This window comes from Hemiscyllium ocellatum, chromosome 33 (assembly GCF_020745735.1).
Source record: "Hemiscyllium ocellatum isolate sHemOce1 chromosome 33, sHemOce1.pat.X.cur, whole genome shotgun sequence".
Lineage (NCBI taxonomy): Eukaryota > Metazoa > Chordata > Chondrichthyes > Orectolobiformes > Hemiscylliidae > Hemiscyllium > Hemiscyllium ocellatum.
In genome coordinates, this window is record NC_083433.1 from 11,070,102 (window position 1) to 11,095,402 (window position 25,301).

Genomic DNA, 25,301 nt, shown 5'->3' on the forward strand with positions numbered 1-25,301 from the left:
TCCTCGGACAACAGCTCCAGGTTCTATAACCTAACCTTGTTGCTAAAGCCTCCTCATCCTCGAGGACTACTCTGGTCCATCTCCATCTCACGCTCACATCCTTCCTGAAGTATGGTGATCAGAGAAGATTCAATGACAGCTTCTTGCCTGCGATTATCAGACCTCTCAAACGGTAATTCTGATCTCTCTCTCTCTCTCTCTCTATCTCTCTCTCTGTGCACCTACTCAGCGGCCCCCGTAACACTGCATTCCTCACTCTGTTCTGTTACCCTGATGCACTCTGCCTGTACAGCACTTTTCACTGTATCTCGGTACACATGACAAGAATAAATCAATTAGAAATGGAAACACTACTCAAGTTCCTCACAATTTGAACCCAAAGTGGGATTTTACAAAACTTCCCTGCTTTTATGCTCACAACCTAGAATCTGGAGAAGGCCATTTGGCCCCTCGAGTATGCTTTGCCACGTCAATACAATGGGATCTGATCTCCTACCTTAACTTTGAATTCCTGATGGATTCCCTCACGTTTGGAAAGAAAGCACGGTACCTGTCGTGTCGTTCTCCTTGCGATCCATCGGGTCGTAGAGGGCAGAGATGGCAGAGGTGATGCTCTTCTGCAGGTCCTGGTTCTTGCTGACGGAATCCTCCTCGTCGGACGAGAATGACGGCAGAGTCTCCAGGTTCTTCTTGAGGTCGTCGTCGAACCTCTTGCAGGGACTGGCGCAGCTCATGAGGCTGTCGCTCTCCGAGGCGTCCAGAGGACCTGACAGCATTGACTGCGCCAGGCCGAAGGAAGCCTGCGATGGCTGGTTAATGACTGATGAGGGGCGTCCTTTCTGCGGGCTAGAGGTCGTGGCTGGCAGCTGCTGCCTTTTTCCCGATTTCAGGAAGTCCAGGAACGAGGCCATGAATCCAGATTTCATTTCCGGCTGCTTCTCCTCCACCTCTTTTATTTTCTTTTTGATCTTTTCTTGGGTTTGACTGTTCTCCAAGACGCTCTCCACTGGGACAGACTCTGGAGCCTCGATGGGCAAAATCTCACTCGCCTTTGACCCTTGAACCTTGCCCTTTGAGGAGGGAAAAGTGCACACATCAACACGTTGTTGTTGTTCAGGCTTCAAACTGAGGGCACGAGTGAAGAGACAAAATTATTGTGACGAAAACCAAAACTGAGAACAGCTAGAAGGGAGAAAAGGACAACGCAGAATGGTTGGGGGAAGGAAAACACGACATCGCTGTGGTAAAAAAATTAGGTGAGAACTGGAATAAGTCACCTGAACTATAGGTGGAACTATAGACTGCCCAAACTCCTGGGTAATTCTAAACACTCCTACTTTAGGGTGCTATATTAAGGGAGTTGTTGTTGAACAAGGGCTCAGCCATCCAGTGTGATCATGGCTGATTTTCTATATCAATGCCATATTCCCATTTTCTTCCCCCATATATCTTGATGCTTTTTAAATTATTTTCTTGAATATATTTAATGACCTGGCCTCCACAGCCTTCTGTGTTGGTGAGGTTTGGGGAAATCTCTTCACACCTTAGAACAGAACAAGGCTATTCAACCCATCACACCCATGCTGTTCTTTGAACTAATTTGTCAATGAATCCCATTCTCCCGCAAAGCTTTTCCTGGCAACTTTTTGTCTGATTTCCTTTACATTTGAAGCTGAGGATTTCACAGGATGGATCCCAAAAGGATCCCCCTTGTGGGGGAATCTTAACATTAGGAGCCACGTTTTTTTCAAAATAAGATGTCTCCCAGTTGAAGATGGAGATGAGGAGGAATTTCTTCTCTCAGAGGACTGATAGTGTTTGGAATTCTCTTTCCCAGAGAGCTGTGTAGGTCATCGAATAAATCAAAGGCCAAATGGAAACCTAGAAGCTAGGAGGGGTAGGCCATTCAGCCCTTTGAGCATGCTCAGCCATCCAGTGTGATCATGGCTGATTTTCTATATCAATGCCATATTCCTGTTTTCTTCCCCCATACATCTTGATGCTTTTAAAATTATTTTCTTGAATATATTTAATGCTTTGGCCTCCACTGCCTTCTGTAGTGGAGAATTCCACAGGTACACTACCCTTTGCGGGGTAGACACTTTTCCTCAACTCAATCCGCTCCTAAACGATCTATCTCGAATCCCGAGACTGTGTCCTTTTGGTTGTAGACCCCCCCCCAACCAGGGGAAACATCCTCCCTACATCTGGTCTGTCTGGCCCTCTTCAAATTTTATACATTTCAATCAGATCCTCTCTCATCCTTCTAAACTCTCGTGAATACATCGAACATAGAACAGTACAGCACAGGAACGATGTTATGCTGAACATGAAGCCAAACTAAATTAATCCTTTCTGTCTGCCATTGGTCCATATCCCTCCATTCCTTGGATATTCATGTCCTTATCTAAAAATCCTATAAACACCTTTATCATATCTGCCTTCACCACCACCCCTGGCAGCGCATTCCAGACTCCAACTACTCTCTGTGTAAAATATCTGCCCCTCATATCTCCTTTGAACTTTCCCCTTCTCACCTTAGTTCCAGACATTTCAACTCTGGAGAAAAGGTTCTGACTGTCAACCCCATCTACGCATCTCATAATTTTATAGACTTCTGTCAAGCCTCTCCTCACCCTTTGCCGTTCCAGACAAAACAACCTGAGCTTTTCCATCCTCTCCTTATAGCTCAGGCCCAGTTAAACCAATTTCTCCTCACAGGACAGTCCTGCCATCTCTAGTATCACCATGGTGAACCTCCGTCGCATTCTGTCTACGGCGACTATATCCTGCCTGAGGTGGGGAGACCAAAGCAGCATGCAATACTCCTGATGTGGCCTCATCAAAGCCCTGTTATACTGAAGGAAGGCATCCCCACTTCTGAACTCTAATCCTCTTGTAATGAAGGCAAATATACTATTTGCCTTTCGAATTGCTTGCAGCACCTGTCTGTTTACTTCCATCGAGAGTGCACAAGGACACCCCAATCCCTTTACAACCGCACTTCCCAATAACCTCACATTTAAATCGTACTCTTCCTTTCTGTTTTTCACATTGAAGTCTATAACTTCACACCAAGCCACATAGTACTGCATCTGCCATGTGTTTGCTCACTCGTTCAACTTATGGCAATCACCTTGAAGCCTCCTGACAATCCTGCACAGTTTTGTGAGGTCAGAAAGAGACTGATTTCAGGGGGACCAGGCAGTGAAGTGGCTGCCCTACACGATTCTATGGAATGGTGGACCAAGTTGGAGGGGCTGAATGGCCTACTCTTGCTCCTATTTTCCTCCCATGCCCTTTCTGGAGGACATGTCCCAGATCATTCGAGGCCACATTCAGCTGAATGAACAATGTGCCCCTCTGCCTTTCCCATGAAGCACCAAAATTTCCCAACGTCTGCATCACGCTCGCTCTAACAATCGGGAAAGAAGCGAAAAATGCCGTTACCTTGCCGGGTTTCACTGGCTTCTCCATTTTGAAGCCCTCGTTTTCATTCTCCGTGACCTTCTTGCCCCTTCCCCTGCCCCGGCCCCTTTTCTTGGGTCCGTCTTGAGCCACGCCCTGGGGGGGCTCGAGGGGCCGGATCCGCGGTCGGCCCCGGGGTCTCGGGGGCCCTTTCTCCTTTGGCTTGGACGCCCTCTTGGCCTTCTTCTTGCCTCCGTTCAGGTTGTTACCGGAACAGAAGTCAATGTCGGAGACGGGGCTGAGGTTGGTGCGGGTCCGGCAGCTGGAGATGAGGTCGGGCAGCAGGTCGGGGAGCCGCCGGTTGTTGAGCCGGATGTCGGCCGGCACGTCCTCCTTCTCTTCGTCCTCGAACTCGTACTCCTGGGCGTAGTTCTTCTTCGGGGGCTGCGGCGGCGAGTCCTTCTTCTTCAGCAGGTGGAGCGAGGAGGTCTTCAGGAACTTCTTGGTCTTCATGGAGCAGAAGCTGGCGGTAGTCAGAGGCGACTTGAGGTCAGCGCCGGTGGGGGGGCCCCCGTGGGCGGGCGGGGTCAGGCCCAGGTGCTCCGCCTGCACGCTTGGCGGCTCCAGCTCCGGCTTCAGGGCGACCGGGTTGAGGTCCAGGTGGACGTTCTGCTGCCCGCCGGCGGGCTCGGGGGCACAGTAGCTCGGGAAGCTCTGGCCCGAGTGCATCATGTCGAAGCCGGACTTCATGCCGCCACCACCGTCACTCCGGTCCATCGGCTGCCCGGCCTCCTCGCCGCATGACTGCTTGCTGTACTCCTCACTGCCGCAGGGCGCCGAGCAGAACATGTCCTCCATCCCCGGGAAGAAGTTGCGCTCCTCGTCCTGCAGGAGGGAGTCTGGGAAGCAGATGGAGGTGAGTGGCACAAACCGCTGCTTGCCGCTCTGCGGGCTGCCCTGGCCGAACTGGTCCTTGCCCTCCAGCTGCTGCTGGGAGACCTGCTGGGAGGCCTCCGAGCTGTCCAGGCGCAGTGGTTCGCTGGCTTCGGGGAGCAGGTGCTGGGGCTGGGGCTGAGGCTGCTGCTGCTGCTGAGGCTGCTGGACCTGACCGGCCTGGGCCAGGTGGCTCTCCAGGTGGAGCTCAGGCTCCAGGAACTCCTGCATCTCCTGCGGCTGCATGCTCTCAGAGCGGGGCAGCCGCTCCATGGCGTCGGGCGGGGCCAGCTGGGGCGAGCGGGCCTCCCCGGGCAGCAGGCGGGAGTCCAGGCCCGCGGCATGGGCATGGGCGGCCTGTAGTTGCTGGCTCTGCAGGTGGACCTCCAGCATCTGCTGCTGGGCTTGCTGCTGGCTCTGGGTGTGGGTCAGCACCGACTGCAGCAGCTGCGATGGCTGCCCAGGGGCCTGGTGGCCCAGAGGCAGCTGCATCTCCGGCGAGGCCTCCAGCATCAGCTGCGAGCCAGCCTGGCCTTGCAGGATCCCATGGCTCTCCAGCTGCGAGGAGTCGGGACCCAGGTGGTGTGCCCGGGAGCCCGGCTCCGGGGTCTTCTGCATGTACGAGTGGCCCGCGCCGAGCTCCTTTCCAGAACCATCCAAGTGGGGCCCTCCCTGGAGGTGGTCAACTGTCTTCTTGATGTCCTGCGCCAGGCCGTCGATGCTGTTGGGCTGGTGGCTGTAGTGCACCACTGAGGTGACCAGGGCGTCCGAGGAGGAGCGGCCGTATTCCTTCTGCCGTTCGCTTTTCTTCTTCTCCTTCAGACCCTGCAGCGACATCTCCAGGACCTGGCTGTCCAAACTTGAACTGGTACGGATGACACTCTGCAGGTGGTACCTCTCCTCAGACTTGGACATCTCGTAGACCATGCCCTTGGGGGCCCGTTCCTCGCATTCGGCCAGGCTCTGCGACGAGACCCGCGGCGGGCTCTGCGAGTCCAGCAGGTGCTGGATCAGAAAATCCTCGTCCTCCGTCCTCTCCGAGGCCAGCAGCTCCTGGTCAGCCTTGGCCTTGCCGTAGGCTGGCGCCCGCTCCAGGGGGGCCTGCGAGGGTTGGAAGGCCTGCGAGTGAGGGGGCTGAATGAAGGACGGTGACAGCACTGAGGAGAGGTACTTCTGGGATTGCCCTGGGGAGCCCACCCCCTGAGGCCGGCTGCTGGTCGGGGACTGCAGGGGCCGGATGATGGGAGAGGGGCTGGCGGCCGGCAGGTTCTGGACATGGCTGGCCGAGGAGTAGACGATGGATGGCCCGTGGGAGCTCAAGGCCGGGGAGTGGCCGGCGGCGTAGCTGAGGGAGGGGCTGGCCGCCGGCATCCCTTGTGAGTGGGCCGGACCGTAACTCTGTCCCTGCGTGGCTGAGGAGTGGGGCTCTGATGGGACGCTGTAACTCTGGATGGAGCCCACCGAGGACAGGCCCTGGAGCTGCTCCGGAGAGTAGTTCTGTGCCTGGCTGACGCAGGTCTGCAGGGCCTGTTGCTGCTGCTGTTGCTGCTGGGTCTGGGGCTGAGGCTGGGGCTGGGGCTGCTGGCTGCCCGAATAGCTCTGGGCTTTGCTCACCGCGGTCAGGTCCTGCGACTGGCTGGAGCTGAAGCCCGGTGACTGGGTGACCGCCGCCACCGCCAGATTCTGAGCCTGGGACACCGTGTAGCTCTGGGACTGGCTCAGGCCCAGCAGGGCCTGTGACTGGCCTGGGGAGTAGGCCTGAGCCTGCGCCTGGGTGGAGATCACAGAGCTGGCCTTGGGGGCGGATGAGGAGAAGATGTGCGACTGGCCGCTGGAGGAGATGCTTTGGCACTTGGGGGTGACGGCAGCGCCAGCGGCCCCGCCTCTCTGGGCCTGCCGCGAGGCTGAGTAGCTCTTGGACTTGGAGGACGAGGTGGAGGAGGAGGAGTAGCCTGGCGACTGGATGATGGGCCGGTAGCTCTGCGAGTGCTCGCCACGGGCCTGGGAACTCTTCTGGCCGCCCTCGCTGCTCACCGGGGACTGCTCGCCCAGCGGGCTGCATGACAGCGTGGAGTGCCTGGGCATCTGCTGGAAGCTATGGCTCCCCCCACAGCTGAGGTAGTGCTGCAGGGAGTGGTGAGAGGCAGGCAGCTGGGCCTGGGCACCGGTGGGCCGCTGGTAGTGCTTGATGACGCTGTCCTGCCGTGGGATGGCCCTCTCGATGCCCGAGGCCGGTGAGCTGGAGAAGACCGAGGTGTTGTAGAGTTGAGAGGCCTGCTCCGAAGGCCCCAAAGGCGACGACAGCAGGTTAAACTGTGACTGCAGGTGCCGGGAGGCCGACTCCTGCGCTGTGCGGTATGCTGAGCTCTGAGATGGCAGGCCCGTGCCCAGGACGGCGCTGCCCAGGCGGTCAAAGGTCAGGGAGGACGGGACACTGGACTGAGAGGACTTGATGTGCAGCAGCGGATCATGTGGCGAGAGCAGGCCGTTGGAGCTCGGGCTGAAGGTGGCATCTTGAAGGGTCAACGACGAGGTCACAGGGAAACTCCGCCCACTGAAAGAGGCTGGGTGTTGATAGGCTGAGAGCGCAGATGACGATGGAAAAGTCCCAGAACCAGGAATAGCTCCAGAGATGAATAATTCAGCGGGTCCCGGGGTGTGCATGGCTACAAAGACAAAACAAAAGGAGACATTATTTTACATCAGTTTTATAGTACAATAACAGACCATTCGGCCTCACCAGTCTATCATGATCACTGGTTTCATTTTCTGTGTTTTATTATGACAGCCTGGTAACCAATCTGCGTTCACTGGGCTTGATTGCTTAGGCCTGGATGTTGACTCAGAGGAAAGTGAACAGACCCAGAGAAGCTAATAGAAGCAGAGCTGAAAGGTCAGCGTAGACATTTTAAAGCATTGAATTAAATCCAGGAAATAAGTTCCAACCCACTTCGAAAGTAACGTCATCTCTACAAAATTCAAACCGCTAAAGCTTACACACAAACTTCCTCCCATTGTACCTCACCTCACTTCATAAATAATTTTCTAATCATATTTGTCTAGTTTCCTCTTAAATACATCTATTTGTCTCAATCATTCCTGTGGTGTCGAGCTCTCTGGACAAAGAAGTTTCTCCTGATTTACTCAGATTTATCTGGGGTTGACTTATATTGACCCAGGCAAGGGTGAGGACTGCAGATGCTGGAAATCAGAGTCTAGGTTAGAGTGGTGCTGGAAAAGCACAGCAGGTCAAGCAACATCTGAAGAGCAGGAATGAAGGCAGGGGGCCTGCAGGGTGGAGAGATAAATGGGAGGGGGATGGGGATGGAGAGAAAGTAGCAAAGAGTACAATAGGTGGATGGGGGCGGGGATGAAGGCGATAGGTCGGAGAGGAGCGGATAGGTGGGAAGGAAGATTGGCAGGTCGGGCAGGTCATGAGGATGGTGCTGAGCTGGAAGGTTGGAACTAGGGTAAGGTTGGGGAGGGGAGCCCTTTTCCTGCTCTTATATTGATGACCTCTTGATTCCTGGTCTTCCCTGCAAAGACCTTTCTGCATCTACTATTCCATTTTGATCCAACTTCCTGCAAATTTTCTCCTTTTCACAAAGTTATCCAAATTCCGTTTCCTTCCACCCTTTCAGGCAGTGTATTCTAATGAACAAGAGCATGCAGGGGAAAATAATTGCTTAGTTCATGCCTCCCCTTGCAAAGGCTTCAACTCACACTAGAGTGCAGCCAACAAACTCATCTTTTATTCTTGGACTATGGGCTCTCAGTCTTTATTTAAGCCAATGGTTACGTCCATCTCACTTAGTGGTCAGTGGGACTACCCAGAAGATAGTGAACCACATCATCACGCATATGTCAAAGCCACAGTTAGAATATTGTGAGCAATTTTGGGCCCCATATCTAAGAAAGATGTGCTGGCCATTGTGGGATCCAGAGGAGGTTTACAAGAATGATCCTAGGGTTGACAGAGTCATTGAGGATTCTGTGACAATGGAGATCAGAAGGATGTGGGCGGTGGGGGAATCTGATTGTAACTTACAGAATACCGACAGGCCCGGACAGAATAGACATGGAGAAGATGTTTCCACCAGCAGGAGAGACTAGGACTCGAGAGCATAACCAAAGATGAAGGGATGACCTTTTGGAAATAAGATGAGGAGGAATTTCTTCAGCTAGAAGGTGGTGAATCTGTGGAACTCATTGCCGCAGAGGGCTATGGAGGCCAAATCATTGAGTACATTTAAGACAGAGATAGCTAGGTTCTTGATCAGTAATGGTGCGAAGGGTTAGAGAGATGGCAGGAAAATGGGGCTGAGAAATATATCAGAACTGAAAATGTGTTGCTGGAAAAGCGCAGCAGGTCAGGCAGCATCCAAGGAACAGGAAATTCGACGTTTCGGGCTAAAGCCCTTCATCAGGGGCTTCATCAGCCCTGATGAAGGGCTTATGCCCGAAACGTCGAATTTCCTGTTCCTTGGATGCTGCCTGACCTGCTGCGCTTTTCCAGCAACACATTTTCATCTCTGATCTCCAGCATCTGCAGACCTCACTTTCTCCCTTGAGAAATTTATTAGCCATGATCAAATGAGGGAGCAGCCTTGAGTGGCCAAATGGCCTAATTCTGCTCCTGCATCTTATGATGGAACATGCATCTCTAGCCTGCCAAGGCCTGCAGATCCCCATCAAGTTCCTCATATTCTTCTAAACTCCTGCAGATAACAAGCTGGACCTGTCCAACCTCTACTTGCAAGACAACCCTCTCGTTCCATCCGTCGGTCTAGTAACCAATGAGACCATAAGGCATTGGCTACTTGGTCCATCAAGCCTACTCCACCATCCAATGGCTGGCCTGCTATTTCTCAACTCCACCATCCTGCCTCATCCCCATTATTCCCGTCATAACTACCCTCCCCGCCTCCCCACCCGATTCCCTCGAAGACAGAAATAAGAAGAAATTTTTATTCACAGACGGTCAGGAGTCTGTGGAACTCTCCTGCTCAAAAGACAATGAAAGCAGAGCCTTTGAGTATTTTTAAGGCCAGGTTGTGCAGATTCTTGATAAGCAAAGGTTAAAGGTTATTGGGATCGGTGGTAATATGGAGTGCTCAGGTCAGCAATAGACTTGGTGAACAGTGAAACAGGTTTGAGGGCCTGAATAATTATATGTTCATATGATCTAGTTGTGATTCCTGACCTTGATTCAAAGTGTTTATTCCAATTTTTGGGAGCTTGTACCTTCACACACACAGTATTATTTCATTAACTGCTTTCCAGAAACCTGAAATGTGAATCTGTCCAGTTAGCATTTGAGTAACAGTGAGAAAGTAAAGTCACCATAGTGTCTCTCTCTCTCTCTCTCTCTCTCACATTAGAGAGACAGGGGTGGTGGTGGTGGTGGTGGTTTAACCTGAGGGTCACCTTGCCTCAGGGGAGAGGCAAGACTGAGAATCTGGGACCTCGGGTGGTGCAGGCGTTGAACCTGCCCTGTTGGCATCAAGAAACTAAGTTAACGGACATCGTTACTATTTGGATACAGTTATAGAGTCACAGACATATACAGCACAGAAACAGACCCTTTGGTCCAATTCAACGCTACTTACCAGATATCCTAAATTAAGTCCTATTGATCAGAATTTGACCCATATCCCACTCAACTCTTCCTATTCATGTACCCATCCTTTTAAATGCCCAAAACAATGCAGCAGCTTATAAAACAGTAATTAATGCTCCAAGAAATCAAGGAAATCAGCTCCAACACCGTTAAAAGCCTCGTAAAAAGGAGCAGCTCTTAGAGCCACAATTGTCTCCCGTCCTCCCATCATGGATTACCCAGAATTCTCACACCACCGCAGGTCTTAACATTTTAGCGAAACGTTAAAATGGCCCCGATCCCTCGCCGAGACAGCAGCTCAAGGAATGCGAAGGAACCATGACTGCGGTGTCCTAGACAAGGGAGAGGGAAATGCATGAGCTGCCTCACCCACCTGTCTGCCAGGATGGAGTTCGGAACTGCGAGAGGAGGGAAGAAGCAGAGGGTCCAGGCTGTGGTGCCCGTGATTCCAGAGCAGAGATGAGGTTCATGACAGAGGCGTCTGGGGTGGTGCTGCCAGCGTGGTGAAGCCCGGTCTCAAATAGCCCCGACAGGCCTAGAGCAACACAAAACAAACAAAAACCCAAGGTTAGAGAAATTTGGTCTGAAGGTGCTTAGTGAAAGAAAGAACTTGCATTTATAAAGCTTCCTTCACATGCTCAGGACGTTCCAAAGTACTTTACAGCCAAGAAAATCCTTTTCAAGAGTGCGAACACCTGCTTAAAGAAAGAAAGGAAGGAACCAATTTCAATACAGCAAGCTCCCGCAGACAGCAAAACGGTAATGATCACATATTCTGCTTTTTGTAATGTTGACCAAGGGATAAATGTTGGCCAAAACTGATCTCTCTTCTAAGCTGTGTTACAATGCACAGTTTCAATCAGTAACTTATCAAGGCTCCTTAAACCAGTCCCTTCCAAACCAATGACTGCCATTTAGGGCAGCTCGTACATGAGAACATCATCACCTGCAAGTTCCCCGCAAAACCACACACCATCCTGACTTGGAAGTATACGTTTCAGTGTCGCTGGGTCAAAGTTCTGGAATTCCCTCCCCAACAGCTTAATGAGTCGAGTTGGCAGCTCACCACCAACTTCTCAAGATGGTGATTGCAGGTCATTGCAGTCAGCAAAGCCCACAATCCCGTGAATGAGTGAAAAGGAAATAAAATGGCTACTCACCAGCAGGATGATGATTGGTTGCATAGCCTTGAAGAGGATGAGGTGTCGCATAAGCTTGTCTGTGTAGAATGTCTGTTTCGGGATGTGAACTGCGAGACCCTCCATATACCAGACTAAATAAAATGAAACAATTATTCAGAGGGAACAATAAAAAAAGAGTGGCACATCAGAAAATCCTTGGATTAGCCTCAAGTCAAGTTAACCTTCTGCCCTAACCTGTCACCCATTCCCTAAAACAATAAGGCTTGGAACAGAAACAGGCCAATCAGCCCATCGAGTCTGCTATGTCATCCAATAAGATCAAGGCTTAGGTGCAAAGCTTTTCAGGAGTTTGCACAGTTGTGAAGGACGTTATAGAAATGCAAGTCTGTTTAATTGCATAATTCAATTTGGCATTTACACCCTATTAAAATTGCTCCATCAGTTTTAATGCACTCAGCATCACCAAAACTGCAGGATTCAGACTCCATCCTTGTTCAAAAGCTCTCAAAAACATTATCTATGTAGAAGCCAACACAGTGACTTTTGGCCTAAAATGATTGACTTCTAAAACCAGACCTTTGTGTGAGTAGATACAGGAAAGGCTTGACCTGATTAGTTGGAACAATCCCAAGCTAAAATTGGGCTCTTGTGGTGCAGTGGTACCTCTGGGCCAGGAGGCCCAGTTCAAGGCCCATCTGCTCCAGAAGTGTGTTAATAACATGTCCGAACAGATTGATTGAAATGTCTTCAATATAGAGGACCCTGAGGCTTGGATTAGCAGGAAAACGAGATCAGAATGAGCCAGAGGGAACCTGATTCAACTCACAATCTAGTGGCTGTGAATGTGGGGGCAAAAGAAATTTTAGCTTTGCATTTTGCCTTACGGTGTGCTGTTTTACAAGGGCAATGGGCTCCACACTGACAGCTGTGGCAGGGGAGGGCACAGCAGGATCCCACAGAAAACGAGCAGGAGCCACATTCTCGTTCTTCTGCATTCAGTTGAAAAGAAGTGCTTTTCTTTAAAAGGAGCTGACTGGTTTAACCATCACCTGACCCCTCAGCAACAAACGTTTTACACACTGTATTGGAGTGACAGCCTTGAGCGGGTGAGAGTGCAGTGCATGATGTTTTAAAATCAAGACCAAAATAGAGACCCAGTAACAGACCCAACCTGCCACTTGTAATATTCATTTGACATGCTTTGGACTCTCAATTCTCTCCAACATTCCCCCTCTCTCTGGGTTTCTCAGGTATGGCTCCTTCCTGTCCCTCTCCCTTACATTCTTCCCTGGCAACCTCTTGTTTCTCACTCCTCTCTTTTTCACACTTGGAGGGGACTTAGCTGAAAAAAACGCAGCAGGTCAGGCAGCATCCAAGGAGCAGGAGAATCGACGTTTCGGGCATAAGCCCTTCTTCAGGAATCTTCTTCAGGCTTATGCCCGAAACGTCGATTCTCCTGCTCCTTGGATGCTGCCTGACCTGCTGCGCTTTTCCAGCAACACATTTTTCAGCTCTGATCGCCAGCATCTGCAGTCCTCACTTTCTCCTTGGAGGGGACTTAGAAGAATAGATACCATGAGACTTCCGAGAGTCACAGACATTTACTGCATAGAAAGAGGCCGTTTGGTCCATTGCGGCCCATGCTGGTCAAAAAAAGATTGGACTGCACTCATCCTGTTTTCCAGTTTTTGGCCCAAATCTCTGGAGGCCATGGCAACACAAATGAAGATCTAAGTACTGCATAAATGGCATAAGAGTTTCTGACTTGACCACTGTTGCAGGCAATATCTTCCAGACATCCCCCACCCTCTGATTGAAAATATTTCTCCTTTGATTTGATTTGATTTGATTTACTCTACTCATGTAGTCACGTGTACCTAAGTACAGTGGAAAGTATTGTTTTGTGAGCAATACAAGCAGATCATAGCAAATGAGGACATACAGATCATAGGGTGCTTAAACAGAGCGAGACATACAATGTTATGGCTCAACAGGAGGTGCACAAAGCAAGATCAATATCATATGAAGTTAAAGAGGTCCATCCAGCAGTAGAGTAACACCAGGGAAGAAGCTGTTCTTATACCTGTTGGTGCGTTGTATTTAAGCTCCTCAACTCTCCTCTTAGTCTCTACCTCTTACCTTGAAGCTACGTCCCCATGTCATTGACTCATTACTAATAGAGTCATAGAAATGTAGCACGGAAACAGACCCTTCAATCCAACTCATCCATGCCGACCAGATATCCTAAATTTATCTAGTCCCATTTGCCAGCCTTTGACCCCTAACCCTCTGAACCATTCCTATTCGTGTACCCATCCAGATACCTTTTAAATGCTGTCATTGCACCAGCCTCTACCACTTCCTCTGGCAACTCATTCCAACACTCACCACTCTCTGTGTGAAAAAGTTGCCCCTTTGATCCCTTTCAATTAAGAAAAATGTGCCTTTGCAGCCACCCTATCTATGCCCCTCATAATCTTACACACTTCTATCAGGCTCCCTTTTAAACTTTGCTGCTCCATGGAAAAGTACCCCAGCTAATCAAATCAATCCTCATAACCCAGACCCTCAGGCCCAGGCAGCATCCTGGGAAATCCCTCATTAGTGCAACCACAGCCTTCCTATAATGTGGTGACCAGAACTGCACACTCTACTGCAATTGTGGTCTAACTAGCATTTTATCCAGTTCCAGCATAACTTCCCTGCTCTTGTACTCTTCATATTGTTTAATGAAGGCATCCCATGTTCCTAACCACCTTATCCACCTGCTCTATTACCTTCAGGGATCTCTGGATGTGTATGTCAAGGTGGTCTGACCTTCAGGATTTTCCAGGATCATACTGGTCGGTCCGCTGTAACGCATGTTTTGTAATGCAAATTCGCAGTAACACAATTGACGAATTGGGGACATTGTTTCTTAAGTGCGAACTTTTAAAATGTGTTGGCTGTAATGTGATTACACGGCCAACACTTTAAGCGCTGTTCTTAAAGCACGATTTTTCTTTATCACGGGGTAGCGCAAGTATGCAACCATCACGTGAAAGAAAAACCAACTGTACACTAAAGTGTCACTATGGTCACATTAAGAAATTCTCCCTTGTGGGCAAGCCTAGAACAAGGGGACTCAGGTTTACAATGAGGTGGAGATAAGGAAAATGTTTTTCTTGAGGGTTGTTAGTTTGCAGAATTCTTTTTCCCAGACAGCAATTGAGTTAGGGATGTTGACTGTATTCAAGAGCCAAGTCAGATAGAGGGAGTTAGTAGTTATCTTATATTTTTTGTGGGTGTTCCATCAGGGGTCGGGGGGCAGATAGAAAAGTGGCCACAATCAGATCAGCCACCAGCTGATCAAATGGTAGAGCAGGCCCGAGATGCCCACTCCTTGTTCTGGGCGTCTCCCCGATCTCCACACCATGCTCTGTCTGGTGCCTCAACTAGACAATTCCTTAGCCACAGGCCAAGACTGATCCTTTGCTTAATATATACATGTCCATCCCTTGCTGAGACAGCATCTTGGCCAGTAAGTTGGGAAAATGTCTGACTCCACTTCAAACAGGGTCAATGGACTGGACTAAGTCTGTGGCCCCTCAGTTTAGGCTGTTCGATAAAGGCCCAATCTGCCACAATCACTCTAGTCTTTGTTCTCCTACACAAGCTTACTTCCATCACCAACAAGCTTGCATTTATATAGCACCTAAAGCTGTTTGTGACCCGCAACGCACTTTCAAACTGTAGCTGCTGGCATAATTTAGGAAACGCGTCAGCCAATTGGCACGCAGCAAGCTGCCACAACCAGCAATGATAAAACCATCCTGCTCTTTCCTATATCATAGGTACCAGTACCTCTTTCGTTCGCTTGAGGGGGCAGGTGGAGCCTTGTTCACCCGAGCAACAGTACCTCAGACTGCACGGCATTCCGTCAGCACTGCACTGGGGGGTCTCGGTCTAGATTACCTGCTCCAGTCTCTGAAGTGGGGCTTGAGCTGAAAATGTGTTGCTGGAAAAGCGCAGCAAGTCAGGCAGCATCCAAGGAACAGGAGAATCGACGTTTTGGACACAAGCCCTTCTTCAGGAATCCTTCTCCTGTTCCTTGGATGCTGCCTGACCTGCTGCGCTTTTCCAGCAACACATTTTCAGCTCTGATCTCCAGCATCTGCAGTCCTCACTTTCTCCTCGAAGTGGGGCTTGAACCCATAAGCTGTTCCAGTCAAATATTGCAGGATCTTATATGTTTCAATTAAATCACCTCTGACACTTCTAAACCATAGAGGATACCAGAGGTGGTTCAAAGCCACTTGGCTGCAGATATCAAAGGCTGACTGTATGAAGCACACAGTTTGTCTACACCTTTGTCAACTTTTCTCACAAGATAAAATCTGCTCATTCCAGGTACTGGTACAATAAACCTTCTCCGAGCTGCTTCGAAGACATTAACATCCTCCAGTAATCACTGTTAAGATTGTCCGAAATAACAGGGCTAATGACACTCAGTTCCAGTATTGGAGTAGCACTGTAGGTACGACTTGCACAGGTTAAACATTACTGCTGGTGTTGTTAGCAAACAGACACACACACACACACACACCACATACTGAATTCTAGCCTCCCATTCCTTCCAGAGAAGAGGGGCAGTAGTGGCTCAGTGGTTAGCACTGCTGCCGCACAGGGACCCAGGTTCGATTCCAGCCTCAGCTAACTGGCTGTGTGGAGTTTGCACTTCCCCCTGTGTCTGTGTGGGTTTCCTCCCACAGTCCAAAGATGTGCGGGTTAGGTGAATTAGCTGTGCTAAATTGCCCATAGTGACGGGATGTGCAGGTTAAGTGGGTCAGCTATGGGAAATGCAGGGGTTATGGGGATAGGGTGGGATGGTCTTCAGAGGGTCAGTGCAGCCTCGATGGGCCAATTGGCTTCTTTCTATACAATAGGAATTCTACAAAAGGTGCAGACATACTGTGTGATTCATACAGTCAGCCCTTGATATTTACAGCCAAATGGCTTTGAACCACTTCTAGTATCTGCGGATCTCTCCCACCCGTCGCTATCCCCTTGATAATGTGGTCATAAGAAATCCTTGTACACATTGGGTTAATCATTGCCACAGCCAATGCCAATGGTTCAGGGAATAAATGACCCTCTCGCGTCACTGAGCCAGCTGGCTGGATTGAGTCTACGCCAAGTGGCCCAAGTCTCAGCAGAAATGGGAACTAGTCTCAGTACTCTGAGCTACAAAGGGAGCAGAAGGAAAACCCACTGCTGGTGACATCGACTGCAAAACGGTGCGGGGGTTGGGATTTGTGGGAGAAGAGGCTGCTGCCCATGCTCCCATGTATTGTCAAAGAAAGCCCTGCATTTTTGTAGCACCTTTTCACAACATCCTCAACACATTTCAGGGTCAATAAAGAACTTCTAAAATGTAGTCACTGCAGCGGCGGCCATTTTGCACACAGCAAGCTCCCACAGACTGCAGTGCAATCACGCGTGGCTTTCCGGTTTCTTTCTCACAAATCACATTGGCTGAGAATTAAGTATCAGCTCGGACACGGGGGACATCTCCTCATCTCACCCCTTTAGGACTTTATTCCCAGGGCATCACTACAAAGGGTCAATGTCTTCCAGGCAGGAACAAACTTTCTTTTATTTATCAAGCCAATAGATTTTACACAATTCACAGCCTATTCATTTACTTTCTGAGAGCACTAGACACCAAAGACTTGATTGACAGAACTTAGAACCCAAATTCTACCTCACTTTGAGAACACTGACACCCACTACCCTCAGTCCTGCCTCCTGACTCACCTCTGGTTCAGGAGGCCACAGGTGAAAATGTGTTGCTGGAAAAGCGCAGCAGGTCAGGCAGCATCCAAAGAGCAGGAGAATCGACGTTTCGGGCATGAGCCCTTCTTCAGAGCTACTTTATTGTGCTTTTCCAGCAACACATTTTCAGCTCTGATGCGCTTTTCCAGCAACACATTTTCAGCTCTGATCTCCAGCAATTCTCCTGTTCTTTGGATGCTGCCTGACCTGCTGAGCTTTTCCAGCAACACGTTTTCAGCTCTGATCTCCAGCATCTGCAGTCCTCACTTTCTCCTCAGGAGGTCACGGGATCAAGTCCTTGATCAGCTTTGAGCTCAAAACCCAGTCTGACACCTGCATGAAATGCAAGGCTTCCATTTGACACACCTCCCGATTGTTAGAGAAAAGTAGGTCCTGGTCTCTGTGCAATTGTCCCAAGTGCTTTCAAGGTGACTCCAAGTGACGGTGTGATTCCTCTATCAGTTGAATAAACCTTTAGGCATTATAGGTTGAAGCACAAGGACATTTTATGGATGCTGCATATTTACAAACCTGAGCAATAAGATGTTAACCACTCAGCCTCTTGACCCTTTCCAACATTTGAGACAGTCACGGTTGAACTTCTATCACAACCCAACTTCCTACCTGCTCCCCATTTCCCTCCAGAGATCAATAATCAGTCAATCTAGACCTTAAATATATTCGGTGACAAAGAACACACAACCCTCTAAGACAGAGAATTCCAAACACTCAGAAACCTTTGAGCAAATTAATTTTTCCTGATCTCAGTCTCAAATTACAGGATCTTCATCCTGAAGCTGTGACCCCCCACCCCCCCATCTCTGAGTTTTTAGATTCTTGATAAGCGAGGGGTTGAAAGATTATTGGAGGTAGGAGAGCATGGAGTAATCAGATCAGCCATGATTTTATTGAATGACAGATCAGGCCCAAGAGGCCTAATCCTGTTCCTATATCATATGTTCCTCTCCTCATTTCTCTGGCCCATGGAACAACCTCTTGATGTTGACTCCGTCAAATCCCTTCACACTCTTCTATGTTATAACGAGGTCACCTCTCATTCTTCTCAGCTCTAGAGAAGATAGAATACAGAACAGTACAGCACAGGAACTGTGTTTCTGCTGACCATCATGCCGTTCCACCAGCATGTGTAGGTCCAATGTACCCAGCATTGCACTGGAGGACAATCCCCTCATCCCAGAAACTAAACGTAGTGGATCTTCGCTGTGACCACTTACAACACAAGTATTTCCTTCATTAGGACACCAAGACTGCACACAGTACTGTGGTCTCTCTGAAGTCCTGTGCAACTGGTGACAGATGAGGATAGTACTGAGAACTAGCACACTCAAAAGCAGTAGTTAATTTGGTGCTATGTAAACTCTGGTAAAACCAAGACATTCTTAACTACATGTTATTTTTTGCAGATTCTCTGCTTCCCACACAAAGCAACAAGATGAACAGCACCTTAAGTCTGTTGTTTCTGGAAGGGGCTTGAGGCATTGTCTGATAGGCCACGCCTGATTACTGTATAACATCTCACTGAGAGTGTAGCACCAAGAGCTATATTAAAGAATTAACCCATTAGCCTCTGACAAAGTCTAGAAATGATGTTAACTGAACTACATTAATTCTCTAACACATTCACATTCATAAATAGCATCCTGTTACCAGATGCACCTCCCAACCATTTTCCAACAAAGCTGTCCCCTTCCTTCCCCACTCCTGTGTAACTTCCTCCTGCAAGGGGTTGGAGTATAAAAGTCTGTAGTGTACAACAAAGGTTACCTCAGATTACAATGGGGTCTTGATCAGATGGACCAATGGACCAAGGAGCGGTGGATGGAGTTTAGTTTAGATAAATGTGAAATGCTGTATTTTGGAAAGGCAAATCAGGACAGGACTAATACACTTAATGGTAAGGTCCTGGGGAGTGTTGCTGAGTAAAGAGACCTTGGAGTGCAGGTTCATAGTTCTCTGAAAATGGAGTTGCAGGTAGATAGGACAGTAAAGGCAGAATTTGGTACACTTCCCCTTATTGGTCAGCGCATAGAATACAAAGTTGAGAGGTCATGTTGCAGCTGTACAGGACATTGGTTCTGCCACTTTTTGAAATATTGTGTGCAATTCTGGTCTAGGAGAAAGTGAGGACTGCAGATGCTGGAGATCCAAGTGGTAAAGTGTGGTGCTGGAAAAGCATAGCAGGTCCAAGGATGTTGCCTGACCAGCTGTGCTTTTCCAGCACCACACTCTTTGACAATTACTGCAGTTCTGGTCTCCCTGCTAATAGGAAGGATGTTGTGAAACTTGAAAGGGTTCAGAAAAGATTTGTTAGGATGTTGCCAGGATTGGAGGGTTTGTGCTATAGGGAGAGGCTGAACAGGCTGGGGCTATTTTCCCTGGAGCATCGAAGGCTGAGGGGTGACCTTACAGAAGTTTACAAAATCATGAGGGGCACGGATCGGGTAAATCGGCAAGGTCTTCACCCTGGGGTGGGGAAGTCCAGAACTAGATGGAATAGGTTTAAGGTGAAAGTGGAAAAATATAAAAGGGACCGAAAGGGGCAACTTTTTCACGCAGGTGGTGGTGTGTATATGGAATGAGCTGCCAAAGGAAGTGATGGAGGCTGATACAATTACAACATTTAAAAGGCATCTGGATGGGTATATGAATAGGAAGGGTTTAGAGGGCCAAGTGATGGCTAATGGGAGAAGATTTATATACAGTAGCTGGTCAGCATATATACTGTGTATACCTCTATGACTCTGGAGAGGGTGCAGAAGAGATTTACCAGGATACTCCCTGGATTAGAGGGTGTGAGCTATAAAGAGAGGCTAGAAAAACACTGGTTGTTTTCTCTGGAGTGGCAACGGTTGAGAGGAGATTTGATAGAAGTCTATAAAGTTATGAGATGCTTAGGTAGGGTTGATGGCCAGAATCGTTTTCCTCAGAGTTGAAATGCCTAAAACTGGGGGGACATACATTTAAGATGAGAGGGGGCAAGTTCAAAGGAGGTACGAGCAGCAAGTTTTTTTACACAGAGAGTGGTAGTAGTCTGGAATGTGCTGCCAGGGGTGATGGTGGAGGCAGATACAATAGGGGCGTTTAAGAGACTTTTAGATAAGCACATGAACATGCAAGGAATGGAGGGATGTGGATCAAGGGCAGGCAGAAGGGAATAGTTTAACTTGACGTCATGTTCAGCATAACATCGTAAGCCAAAAGGCCCATTCCTATGTTGTTCTGTTCTATGTTCTAAGGGGAACTGGAAATTCCACACTGCCACCATAAATCACCAGGTCACCACTTGTAACAGGAATTTTCTATGTAAACATGTCACACTGTAATCATAAACCTAGAGGTGGCTCATTAGTGGCACTCTGCCTCTATTTCTGATGAAGGGCTTTTGCCCGAAACGTCGATTTTCCTGCTCCTCGGATGCTGCCTGAACTGCTGTGCTTTTCCAGCACTACTCTAATCAAGAACCTGGTTTCCAGCATCTGCAGCCCTTGTTTTTACCTCATTAGTGACTCAGTTAAATGGCTCCATCTGCCTCAATATTTAATACAGAAAAATCCTCAAATGTCTCCAAGTTTCATTATTTCACTATTAACAACCACAACCATATGCACTGGGGTCAGTTAGCTCAGTTGTCTGGACAGCTTGTTTGCGATGCAAAGTGAGGTCAGCTGCAAAGGGTATGACCACTATGAACGCCATCCCATCTCAACGCCACCCTGTTCCTAACCTCATCAGGTTAAACTCACTATTAGTCATCTCTCTCTGTCTGACAGCAGCCAATGGTCCTTTGGGATTATGGCAATCTTCCCTTTACTGATATTGTGCCTTTCAAGATCTTAAAAGCTCCACAAATACTTTCCAGCCAAGTACACCAGTGTAGTCATTGTAATGTAGCAAACCCAACAGCTAATTCGCACACAGTAAGCTCCCACAAGCAGCAATGTGATGAATGGCCAGAGCATCCGCCTTGGTTTAGATATGTTGTTTGAGGGATAATGATTGGCCCCAGGATCCGAGGGAGATCTCCCTTGCTCTTGTTCAAGTGTGCGCCTTGAGCATTCACCTCCTGAGGTAGGCAGGCCTTGGTTTGACACCTCATGTAATAAAACAGTACACACAGAGTGTCGTCCTGGATAGTGTACACAAAACACTGGCACAGGATTCAAACTCACAACCTTCTGTTTTAAGATACCAGAGTATGCCGTATTGTGTCAACTACGCTCTTACTTTACTGATCCAGTTACATACGATTCTGTGTCACTCTGCAGCTAAAAACTACACAAAGCAACTGAGCACAGGATATTCTAGATCCTAAATACTGCCCACCCTGAGGGTTGCCAACTCTGCTGGAGGTTTCAGCACATGATCTTCACACCCTGTCCCTGAAATTCTGCCTCGGTCCATCCTCAAAGCTTCCAACAGCCAACTGGAAAGCGAGCAGACCGGGCAAGTGTCAAGCCATGACCCATCCCCAATGAGAGAGAGAATCCAACCATATCCCTTTGATATTCAGTGGCATTTCCATTGCTGATGTCCCCACTATCAACATCCTTGGGGGTTATTTATCATTGACTAGAAACTGAACTAGCCATATAAATATTGTGGCTACAAGAGCACGTCAGAGGCTGGGAATTCTGTCACAAGCACCACACCTCCTGACTTCCCAAAGCCTACCCACTATCTACAAGGCACAATTCAGCAAGGTGATGGAATATTCCCCACTTCCCTGAATGGATGCAGCTTCAGTTAACAATCAAAAGAAAATCTTTGACCTGGACCCAAGCCTTGGACCTCATTTCCTCTCTATCACAAATAGCATCTGTTTCCACCTCCACAATATTCCTCATGTCTCCCTTCCTTGACCCATTCCCCACGGTAAAACCTTTCGTTGTCATCACATTTGAGTATTATGCTTCCCTCTGAGTTAGTTTTTCCCCTCCCACTTTCCGTAACCTTGGGGTCAGTCAAAACCCCTCTGCTACAACCTAACTCCCAACAAGTTTGGAGCAGCCCTCATTTTCCTGTATTGTGGGACAACTTGAGCTCCATCTATGAATTTCGAATTCTCGACCACCAGCTTAAATCCCTCCGTGGTCATGAACCCCCTCCCTTATTTCTGTAACCTTCCTCCTCCAGTCCCACCAATCTCTGCCTTCCTCCAATTCTGACCTTTTGCACAGACCCCAGTTCCTTCCCCTAGGCCTTTTAGGTCCCACGTTCCAGAATCCCTTCAGTAACCTCTCCACCAACCCCTCTCTTGTGCTCTCCTCCTTAAAGGTGCTGCCTTTGGCCTTGTGTTTTGGTCACTCAAGTTAATGTCTCTGCATGTGGCTCACTAAGGAGAAGGAGGGCATTGGAGTAGGACTCGAACAGAGGATGTTTCATCTATCCCAGGGAGAGCTAGCTGTAGAAAGTGAGGACTGCAGATGCTGGAGATCAGAGCTGAAAATGTGTTGCTGGAAAAGCGCAGCAGGTCAGGCAGCATCCAAAGAGCAGGAGAATCGACGTTCCAGCATGAAGGAAGGCTCGTGCCCGAAACATCGATTCTCCTGCTCTTTGGATGCTGCCTGACCTGCTACGCTTTTCCAGCAACACATTTTCAGAGCTAGATGTAGCCAATACTGACACCATTTGTAACTGGGTGTCCTGGTGCATGAATCACAAAAGGTCAATTTGCAAGTACAACAAATAATCAGGGTAGCTAGTAGAATGTTATGTTTTATTGCGAGGGAAATTGAATACAAGAATAACAAGGATATACTTCAGTTATACACGATATTGATGAGACTACATTTATAATAGTGAACACTGCATTTACAGAAAGATATTAATGCGTTGGAAGCAGTTCAGAGAAGGTTTACTGAACTAATCCCTGTATTGAGTGGATTGCCTTATGAGGAAAAGCTAGACAGGCTTGGCCTGTATCCTACGCTTTGGAGTTTGGAAAAGTCAGAGGTGACTTAATTGAAACATATTAGATCCTGAGAGGACCTGATCGGGTGGATGTTGACAGGATGTTTCTTCTCGTGGAAGAATCTAGAACGAGGGGTCATCATTTAAAAATAAGTTCCCATTTAAAAGAGAGATGAAGAAACATTTTTCTCTCGGCGGGTCGAGTGTCTTTGGAATTCTTTTCTTCAAAAGGCTGTTGGAATATTTTTAAGGTCGAGATGGATGGATTCTTGATGACCAAGGGGCTGAAAGATTATCAAGGGATATGCAGGGATGTAGAGATGAGGTTAAAATCTTATTGAATGTAGGAGCAAGCTGGAAGGGCAGAATAGCCTGCTCACGTTCCTGAGCAACAAACATAAACTGCATATGCTAGTATTCAAAGTAGAAAATGTGTTGCTGGAAAAGCGCAGCAGGTCAGGCAGCATCCAGGGAACAGGAAATTTGACGTTTCAGGCATAAGCCCTTCTTCAGGAAACATCGAATTTCCTGTTCCTTGGATGCTGCCTGACCTGCTGCGCTTTTCCAGCAACACATTTTCAGCTCTGATCTCCAGTATCTGCAGACCTCACTTTCTCCTAGTATTCAAAGTAGACAAGCAGGAGGATTGAAAAACACAGCAGGCTAGGCAGCATCAGGAGGTGGAGAGGTCGATGTTTCAGGTGTAATCTCTCTATCCACAGCTCCCCTTACACCCACCCCCCAGTCCTGAAGAAAGGTTACATCCGAAATGTCGACTTCTCCTCCTCCTGATGCTGCCTGGCTTGCTGTGTTCTTCCTGCTTGTCTGCTCATGTTCCTTGTCCATATGTTGGTGAGCAAAGCAATGCCATTTCCTTTGTAGAAATTGAGTGGCGTTAAAGCAGATCTGGTTCATACAGTATTAGACAGGTAAAGGTGGGCAGTGCTGGAATGGAACCGTACGGGGACATTCATTCAGAAAAGAAGCAAAGGATTCCCTCGAGCCACTGACAGGTCTACCCACACAAACTGCCAGAGCCTGTAAGCATTTTTTTCTATTCTTATGCCAGAAAGTCCCTCGCATTTGTATTTGGTTAACGCGAGCTTCAGGTTGGGAGCGTTGCAATCAATCTCAAAGTGATCCAGTTTCCAGTGAAACAATATGGGGCAGTATCCTGGGGTTTTCGGTGCATCCCAATGGTTTTTGTCCCTCCTTGGCAGTTTGAAATTATATCTGAGGGTTACTTTATCTTTGCTAGAAGGTCATACTCCCTCAGGTTTCAGGGTGGAGGGGGAAGGTCTGGAATAAAGAGGCTTGGCTTTAAAAGGAGAACACAGATGGTCCAAGGGCAATGCCACGACACGCAGTTTCACTCAATAAACCAGGGTAGACTCTGGAGCTGTCTCTGTACCCTCACTTTCACACCCCTACCCCATCCCAGAAAAGCAGGGGGAGAGTTTGAAGTGGGAGTGAGGCACAGACAAGTCAACATTTCAAACTGCAACTGTTGCATGTTAGACAAGGACTATTGAAGGTTATAGAACAGAGTCAGGGTCAATGCACAGACCAGTTACGATCTGATTGGATGAGGCATGTGAGTTGAGTGCCTGATTGGCCTCCTCCTGTTGTAGATTCATGGGGCTGATGCCTGAGATGGAACAGTTTGTTTCATGATGAAGGTTTGAGAAGTTTGGGTCTACACCTATTGGAGTTTACAGAGATGAGAGGTTGGTGTACTGAAACATATAAACATCTCAAGGGGACCTAGAGTCATACAACATGAAAACAGATCCTTCGTCCCAACTCGTCCATACTGACCAAATTTATTAAACTGAACTGGTCCTATTTGCCTGTGTTTGGCCCACATCCCTATAAGCCTTTCCTATCCATGTCTTTTAAATCTTATAATTGTACTTGCCTCTACTACTTCCTCTGGCAGCTCATTCCATATAAGCACCACCCTCTGTACAAAAACCTTGCCCTTCATAGTTCTTTCAATTCTTATCTTAAGCCTGTGCTCCCTGGTTTTGGACTCCCCCTCCTCATGGAAAATACCTTAGCTACTCACCTTATCTACGGCCCTCGTGATTTTATAAATCTCTATAAAGGGGTCACTCCTCAGCCTCCGAGGCTCCAGAGAAAGGTTGTTCCAACCTGTTCAACCTCTCCCAATATCTCAATATCTCAAACTCTCCAACCCTGGGACATCCTTGGAAAACCATTTTTGCAGGTCAGTGCATTAAGTATAGGAGTTGAGAGGTCATGTTTTGGCTGTACATGACATTGATTAGGCCGCTTTGAGAACATCGTATTGGAAGAATGTTGTGAAACTTGAAAGGGTTCAGAAAAGATTTACAAGGATGTTGCCAGGGTTGGAGGATTTGAGCTACAGGGAGAGATTGAATAGGCTGGGCCTGTTTACCCTGGAGTGTCGGAGGCTGAGGGGTGACCTT

The 25,301-nt window shown here is 48.4% G+C and overlaps 1 protein-coding gene across 1 annotated transcript in view; it reads right to left on the minus strand.

Moving 5' to 3' along the window:
* The window catches only part of LOC132831478 (proline-rich protein 12-like), an 84,485-nt gene that overhangs the window by 41,374 nt on the left and 17,810 nt on the right, over positions 1 to 25,301 (minus strand). Inside the window, exons 3-6 of the mRNA XM_060849641.1 lie at positions 11,122 to 11,234; positions 10,335 to 10,496; positions 3,451 to 7,007; positions 551 to 1,070 (exon numbers count right to left, since the gene is read on the minus strand). Coding sequence (XP_060705624.1) covers positions 551 to 1,070; positions 3,451 to 7,007; positions 10,335 to 10,496; positions 11,122 to 11,234 — 4,352 coding nt within the window. The remainder of the gene's footprint in view (positions 1 to 550; positions 1,071 to 3,450; positions 7,008 to 10,334; positions 10,497 to 11,121; positions 11,235 to 25,301) is intronic.